The sequence below is a fragment of the Schistocerca cancellata genome, chromosome 2 (genome assembly GCF_023864275.1).
Source record: "Schistocerca cancellata isolate TAMUIC-IGC-003103 chromosome 2, iqSchCanc2.1, whole genome shotgun sequence".
NCBI classification, from domain to species: domain Eukaryota; kingdom Metazoa; phylum Arthropoda; class Insecta; order Orthoptera; family Acrididae; genus Schistocerca; species Schistocerca cancellata.
The window spans coordinates 568,947,681-568,955,836 of record NC_064627.1 but is presented as its reverse complement, the minus strand read 5'-3'; the positions used below and the strand labels follow the sequence as shown (position 1 = coordinate 568,955,836).

Sequence of the window (8,156 nt, the reverse complement as noted above, 5' to 3'; positions counted from 1 at the left end):
TATTGTCGCACCTCGTATTTGTTGAAGGTTTACAACTTTTCAAGTACCCTCGTCATAGAAGGCAGCAACTTTCCGCGAATTCTCTATGCTGGTCTGCAGATCGTTTTCTGCATCACAATGCTGTCCTCACAGGTAACGCTTCATGTGAGCAAAGAGATGAGAATCAGAGGGAGCCACATGCAGGCCGTAACGTGGGTCATCAAACACTTTCCATCGAAAACGTTGCAGTGAGTTCCTGCTCCATTGCCGCACTTTGCTGTTATGCGTGACAGGTGCATGACAGGTACGATATGTGGACTGCATGAAATCAGGCGGACACCTTCGGCAAATGGCAGCACTCTCTTCACTCTTGGTGGGACAATCTTTTGTTCTAGGCATCTTAACGTGCTCACTGCACACTCAGAACTGAAAAGACCCACGCGACGCGATCGACGGGCATAATAGAGACACTGCGCAACACATCTGTGCAAAGATTTATCGAATTTTCACTGTGGTTTTAATGTTGTGATCGATAGGACTTCGTAAAACATGAGAACATATAACAATTTATTTTGGTGTCACCCAGCATGGGGCTGAGCGTTACATAAAGAAAGGAAACAAAAAAGTTTTTATAAGATGTTATTTATTACCAATTAAAGGTGCTGGTAACTAAATGTTGATGGTAAATAGTACAGGCACGAAAGTGGGACTCGTTTCTGAAGAAACTTTGCATGGCGAAGTACAGCAATTCCGGCGACGAGATACACTCCCTGGGGCTGTAGCGACAGGCAGGTAGCACAGGTCGGTTATCGCCACCTGTGGGAGAAGCGGATGCCGCCGGAGTAGTTGGGTTTGCCGGCCGCAGGCCCGTGGTAGACCCTCTGCCAGGAGCCTTCGGCGTCCACCCGGGTGTTGCCATCGTCGCTCTTCCATACGTTTCCGTGGGCCTGGGCGTCCACCACCGTGCCCACGCCCTTCTCTTTGTGCACGTCCACGTCCACTCCGCCACGGTCCTCCTGAGAAAAATGGTTCAAATGGCTCTGAGCACCATGGGACTTAAATGCTGAGGTTATCAGTACCCTAGAACTTAGAACTATTTAAACCTAACTAACCGAAGGACATCACACATGCCCGAGGCAGGGTTAGAACCTGCGACCGTAGCGGTCGCTCGGTTCCAGACTGTCGCGCCTCCTGAGAAGCATTTGGAATATTGTCAAAATTACATCAAATGCAAAGTCACCTGATTTATGCTGACCATAGTTTCCTCTACTGACTATGGCTACCTTTGGTGGGACGGGGGCGGGGGGGGGGGGGGGAAGTAATTTGGTCAACACATGACTATTTGTCTCCAAAAGTGAGACACTACATTTCGTTTAGTTAGTTCTTCAGTTGAGGAGAGTCAGTAAACGACGATGGAATTGGAAGATATGATGACGATCTTGTGGTTCTTTCAAATACAAGAAAAAAGAGAACAAAGCAGTGGTGTTTCAGACAAAATCTAGCAATATGCATCATTAAACAAGCATTTGTAGCAAATAAACTAGGAAAGTTACTTTCACGGAAATATACTTTAAGACAAAAGAATGACGCACCACAAAGGAATTACCCAAATTGGATGGAAATCTGTAGATGTGATGAACGTGTACAGACAAACAAACTATTACTATTTCAGAAAAAAATGGATGACTTCTTCAAGAGAAACCGCTACACAAATTTAGTACGTCAATAACGCGTTGGTCAATCTTTGCCCTTATACTAGCAGTTATTCGCCTTGGCACTGATTGATTTGTTGGATGTTTTCCTGAGTTATATCGTGCCATTTTCTCTCCCACTGGTCCGCTAGATCGTCAAAATCCCGAGATGTTTGGAGGACCCTGATCATAATGTCCCACACGTACTCAACTAGGGAGAGGTCGGTCTTGTTGGCCAAGGCAGGGTTTGGCAAGCACGAAGACGGGCAGTAGAAACTTTCGACATGCGTCAGCGAGCGCTATCTTGCTGGAATGTAAGCTCAGGACGGCTTGCCATGAGGGCAACAAAACGGGGCGTGCTGTAACGATGACGTAGGTGGCAACTAATGGACTAGAGGTGAACGAACGCATTAATGACCTGCTCTCTCTCTCGAATGAATCATATAGTTTTTCTGAAACTGTAATGATTTGTCTATACATGTACATCACATCTACCAATTTCCGTCCCATTCGGATAGTTCTTTTGTGGTGCGTCTTTTTTTTCTTTTGTATATTTCAAAAAGCAGTAACATCAAATGTTCTCTTGTCACAAATATAAGCTCCAGTCACTAACGTAGCAAACGTAACATACAATACCGAACAAAGTTGTAGTTCAAAACAAGCCTCGTAACTTGCGGAAATTGACACGCTTATGGATACTGTATAGCACGCTATCCCACGTAGCTATGCAGGGTGTAAACGGTATAAAGTGCCAAAAACCTCCAGTTAACAGAACACGTGTAATGGATTTCAAACGTCTAGTAACATGTTGGTCCATTTCCTACGGTTTTCCCAGACAAAAAAAGTTCATCTCGTGCAATGTTTTTGGAAAGGACTCTGGACAGCACATACGGATTAGACGTGACTTGTGGAAACGTTTTGCACAATGAAATGGAAGAATTCATGAAACAGGATGAGTACACTACGGGTTACGTCGTCCACCCCTCCCCCAACACAGGTACATTTATATAAGCGATCGATTCGTGTTATTTACCTCTGCGCGTATTGACATCGCAGGCGTAAGTCGCAAACAAGTAGGCAACAATGTCCTGCTGTCGCGCGAGGTAGCCGCGCGGTCTATGGGGCCTTACCACGGTTCGCGCGGCTGCCCCCGTCGGAGGTTCGAGTCCTCCCTCGGGCATGTGTGTGTGTGTGTGTGTGTGTGTGTGTGTGTGTGCGCGCGCGCGCGCGTTATCATCAGCGTAAGTTAGTTTAAGTTAGATTAAGTAGTGTGTAAGCCTAGCGGACGATGACGTTAGCAGTTTGGTCCCATAAGAACTTACTATAAATTTCTAACAATGGCCTGCTTGGTTGAGTTACTGTAATATGTCAATCGTCGGCAGTCGTCGAGTTCTCTGTGCAGACGTTGCAACTCCGTTAAATGTTAGGAAGGAACGGAGATATACTATCACTGAACTAGGCGATATTCATTTAATTTATGGCGAGGCAAATGGTATTGTGATGGCAGCTCTACGAATTTATCCAAAACACTTCCCACAACGAAGACTTCCTGCACGAGCGGTACTTTTCGTTACTACCACGACCTTCGTTCTGATAATGTAAAAGAGAAAACGTCTGGTTGTATTTAATTCATTGTTTACGTAAACCGAATTACACGTTCTTGACACCCCAATGACTATTTAAATTTCTTGTTTCGGTAGTACCTAGCCGCCGGCCTGCACTGTTGCACACGCCCAATGTTTACGTTGCTTGACTCGGCCGTTACCTTTCACTGACCGTCACATCGCTGTCGATAATACACAAGCGAGATCGTGTGCCGACAGTTGACAAAGTAAACAGAGATGTGTCTACTATCAAACATACCAATATCTGTCTTTTAGGAATACGAAAATAAAGAACGTGACACAACGCTATGCCAACGACCTTGCCGCAGTGGTGACATTGGTTCTCGTCAGATCACCGAAGTTCAGCGCTGACGGGCTTGGCTAGCGCTTGCGCTCTGCCGACCGCTGTTGGGAAACGGGATGCACTCACCTCTTCTGAGGCAAATCGAGGAGCGACTTTAAATGGCTCTGAGCACTAAGGGACTTAACTTCTGAGGTCATCAGTCCCCTCGAACTTAGAACTACTTAAACCTAACTAACCCAAGGACATCACACACATCCATGCCCGAGGCAGGATTCGAACCTGAGACCGTAGCGGTGGCACGGTTCCAGACTGTAGCGCCTAGAACCGCTCGGCCACCCCGGCCGGCGAGGAGCGACTTGATTGAGAAGTAGCGGCATTATGACGTCACACCCCTCCATATCCGCATTCTGTGACACCTATAGGCTGAGGATGACACGGCGGTCGGTTAGTACCGTTAGGGGTCTTCCGAGACGTTTTTCGTCAAGTACACCGGGAGGTACCTTTCCGTATAACATTGCCAGTTTATTCTGTTTACACCCCGTGTGGTATTACTGATGATGATATTTGCCAGACGTCTGCGGTAACTATGTCACTTTATTTACGATTATTTCCTCTCTTTATCTTCCTAACAAAACTAACGTATTTTAATTTTACTTTCTACGTAATTTGGTTTTAATTACATTGTTTCAAACTGCAGAGGTATAAGCGTAAGAGATAATACGAGCGGAAAATATGGAGAGCCTCTCCCAGTAGACCTGTATAATTTTAGGTCTCTGTATGTCCATCTTTTCAAAGATGGTTCCGGGACTCGGTCGTTCACTATAGGGTGTCAAATCAAACACATTTCAGCCGTCTAATTTCCAAACTTATTTTAATTGGCTATCTGTTTCGGCGATTTAATACGCCATCTTCAGGCCCCTGACCGACGTGTAGGAAGATTGCACCTCGGTTCTGGTCAAAATAATACTTGTGTCTGTCGATTTCTGCTTGTTGTATGGATCACTTCAACCATCATCTGCCGACTGATGATAGATCGATTTAATTAACTCTTGTCTGATTTAATTACGAATCAGTTAGCTTTCAAGCCACATAATAAATCTCTGTTGTTTGGGCAAATGAAAGTTCTTTTTTTTTCTCTGCAAACAAATAAGCATGCTTTACCTTGTCCTCCGGAGACGGGAGAGCACAGCTGAGAACTACGGCGCTCAGGACGAGGAACAGCACGGCTGTCTTCATAGTGGTTGACTCTGCGTGACTCTGGAACAGAAAAGTTGAGGCTGTTACGTCCAAATGAAACGAACAACAATAATAAGGGAGTATCAGAAGTTATGATCTTTGTATCAACAGGAATGCGAGTATCCAGCGACTCCAAAGTACGAGAGTGCGTATTGTCATTTAATGATTGGGGCGAAATATTTCACAGTGTGAGTTCTTTTAACTGGAAAACCGATATTAGTGTGTGTCACAGAAAAGTAGCTTAACTCTAATTATACAAGAAGGAATAACTACATGTTAAACGTGTCGGGGGAGAAGAATTTTATAGGTTCATGTATGACCAACACATCTGGGAAACCAATTCTACTCGGAAGCGATTCAGTTCGGATTCGACTCTGAACTACGTACGGTCCTTCTATAGCTGCTGAAAGATCAGACCCACAGATACAAGGCAGATCTTACATGCAAATTCAGTGCGGTCGTAAAGCAGACGTTACACACCGCTACCATATCCTATTTTGTCATCGTCCTGTTACCCACGATTTTGTTTTACACTTCAACGCAGGAGATGTCCTCTCTACAGGATCTCTCCTCTCTCCCAAGAGCTGCCAGTCGAATTTTCCCTTGTGTTTCGGCGGATATTTGCAATTTAGTTTTTCAACATTTAGCTGGAGTTGGCCCAAACAAATACTGCTTTCATGTGTTTAATGCAACGAGCGGGGTCGACGGGAAGCGTCAGTTTGTTTCTCGTTACTGAGAAAGTGATTTTTAAATCAGAATTTCAAGTGCCCACTCGACAGAGCGGTCCCAAATTAGTTTAATGAGAAATTCGTTTTATCGATATGTATTAACTGTGACAGTGAAACACGAAGGCTAACCAGTACTCCAGCATTCGCTACTGGAGTATTGTGTTTCTTCCTGTTTTAATGTCCCTGTGAAAACACATCGATAAAAACGACCATCGCACTAGACTAACTAGTGACTGCACTGACGAATGAGTGTGTACAACTCCAGTTGTCATGACATGATAAGCAGTATGTCTTTGGGCTGTCGTTTCACCAGAAATTTGAAAGCTCGTTTTTTCCCATCGGATAGCTGAAGTCATAGGAAAGTCAACCGACATAAGATTAAATAATTCTCCCCGTCTTCTGATCTATCGCCATGAATTAAACAAGAGCGGCGTCTTACTAGAAAGGAAATTATTTTTTGTTGTTCCTTGAGGTAGCTCGTAAGGCAGAGTAACTGGTCATTACCAGCACTTCACTAGATCGCACGAGATTCGAATATTGATGAAGAGATCTGTCACCGACGTACACACTTCATTCCAGTGTTACGTATAGCAATCTTTACCATTCTTAACGAAAATGGAAATTCAATTCTTCGGAACGTATTGTTGACTCATCAGACGTGCTTAAGAATTGGAAACATAAGATTCCTGAAAATAACTTATGGCAAAGTCACATTGTCTACGCGATACTGTAGCAGCATGAGTGGAGATCAAACCGATTATTGTACACAGATAAACGTCTGTGGCCTCTTCTCTATTAAAACTGTTCTGTTGCAATATAATTAGGCAGTAAGTAATTCCGTATATGTTGCAGCTCGCACGATATAATTAAAATTAATTTTTTCTCCTTGAGAACACGTTCCTGTCACATAGAGAACTTTTAACAAATAGATAACTGAAGAAAGCGGGAAAACTGTTTTAAAACATAGTCATGGTTTTGTTCCTTGATGGTGAATGGTTAGGCTGTTCTATAAAAAGGATTGTATGAATCATTAATTTGAACCGATGCTAACTATAATGTATGGTATATTACTGTCGAACGATATGTACTAGTCATCCTGTATGCGACTGGGGTCCAGGAAGGATTAAATAGGTTCTAGTGGAAAAAAAATTCTTAGTTGCTGTTAGTTTTGTATTACCAGTAGCCTGCTCAAGGTGAAACTTTATTTCCAATTGGTGATTATCATACAAATTATAGGCCCTACTGTTAACACATTAACGTGATATGATGAAAAATAAGATATGTGATGACAATGTCAAAATCGACAGTAATTTCTAATTTCGTTCACCACAGTATGTTACTTATTGTGCTGCAGCTGAGCTTCAAGTGCATGAAACATGTAAAATGCGCCCTCTGACATAAATTCCGTACCTACGCAGAAAAGGAGAAAGAAGATCGATATTAACTGCGAACGTCAAGGCTCTCAGTAGCTTCGTACGGTGTTAAACTAAATGTGCACCTCCTGTTGACTGCATATCAAACTGGTCAAGGGCAATAAAGCAACAGGAAAATACTGTCTGGCTGCCATCAGTTCCTTTAGTACTAACTGACCAATATTGTACGACATCTTTCTTTATTACCAATTGGCAAGACTAACAGTGAAGGTGCGAATAAACTTGCCAATAACAGAAACAAAATTTAAACATTTTATGTGTCACTCTCTCCTATTAGTAATCTTAATCAGTGTCTAGCTTTACTAGAATTAACACGTAAAAATGTCTGTATCACTTCCATATTTCCTATGAAAGTTCGCAGCATTAATACTGTGCATCTCACATCAAGGACCAGCATCTTTGCCGGAAGTATAGCTGCCTCCTCAGACTTACTTGTTCCTCCGCGGCGGTCGGGCTGATGCTGCTGTTTCTCTGCCAGCCAGTGGATGCCTCAAGCTCCCAGCTGACAGCAACCTTTATACCCCGGCGTCTGGGGTCGGTCTTCCCGTCGGTGCATCCCCACACTGCGCGCGGGCGACATTGTTAGACCGCGAGGCACGCCTGCGGAGGCCGTGACGTCAGCGCCTTCCTGGCAGAGTGCAGTAACCGCCGTGGACTCAAAGAACGGCCTCGGCCTTTCCTTAACGATGAATGGCGGTGGCAAGTGCTACAAGTTCTCATTACAGTCTATTCGTCACGGTTAATGGATATTTCCAAGAACAATTTCATCTCAAGTAACTCTATTGCGTGTTTTCTATGAGAGAGCTTTTACATTAGTCTGCGCAGTTATAGCTATAGTCATCTTATTTCCCTTACTCACAAAAAGAGCCCTAGAAATAACACTAGCAGGTACAGTGACGGGAGCCGCTCCACGTTAAGTGGCCCCTTAATTATGGAGGACACGCAAACTTTTTCGAAATCATATATTTTTTTCCGGAAGATTGTATTGGAGCATTCTTCACACTAAAAAGTAGTATGATACGTTACTTAATGAAATTATAAAATCCAATGGCCTAAGAATATACTTTCGTCAATTATTTTATATTTTTTCCATCCTTTGCATATTCGTCGTTTTAATTTTTGAAGAGGAGTATTAATCAGACATGAAATTCTGACGTGAAAAAAGGAATTTTTGTTACAAA

At 43.4% G+C, this 8,156-nt stretch overlaps 1 protein-coding gene across 1 annotated transcript; it reads right to left on the bottom strand.

The window, feature by feature from the left end:
- Window positions 1–634: 634 nt before the first annotated feature.
- Window positions 635–7,527, bottom strand: LOC126162168 (uncharacterized). The gene is made up of 3 exons (XM_049918480.1): window positions 7,408–7,527; window positions 4,740–4,835; window positions 635–995 (listed from the first exon to the last, which is right to left on the bottom strand). The coding sequence occupies exons 2-3, from the start codon at window positions 4,812–4,814 to the stop codon at window positions 786–788; spliced, it is 285 nt and encodes a 94-aa protein (XP_049774437.1). The 5' UTR covers window positions 4,815–4,835; window positions 7,408–7,527; the 3' UTR covers window positions 635–785.
- Between the last annotated feature and the right edge of the window lie 629 nt (window positions 7,528–8,156).

Excerpts from the sequence above, each read along its gene's own strand:
- LOC126162168 (XM_049918480.1), bottom strand. The coding sequence starts at position 4,814 with ATGAAGACAGCCGTGCTGTTCCTCGTCCTGAGCGCCGTAGTTCTCAGC. Across the intron at positions 996-4,739 it reads TCCCGTCTCCGGAGGACAAG|GAGGACCGTGGCGGAGTGGA; the intron begins GTAAAGCATGCT and ends CATTTTTCTCAG.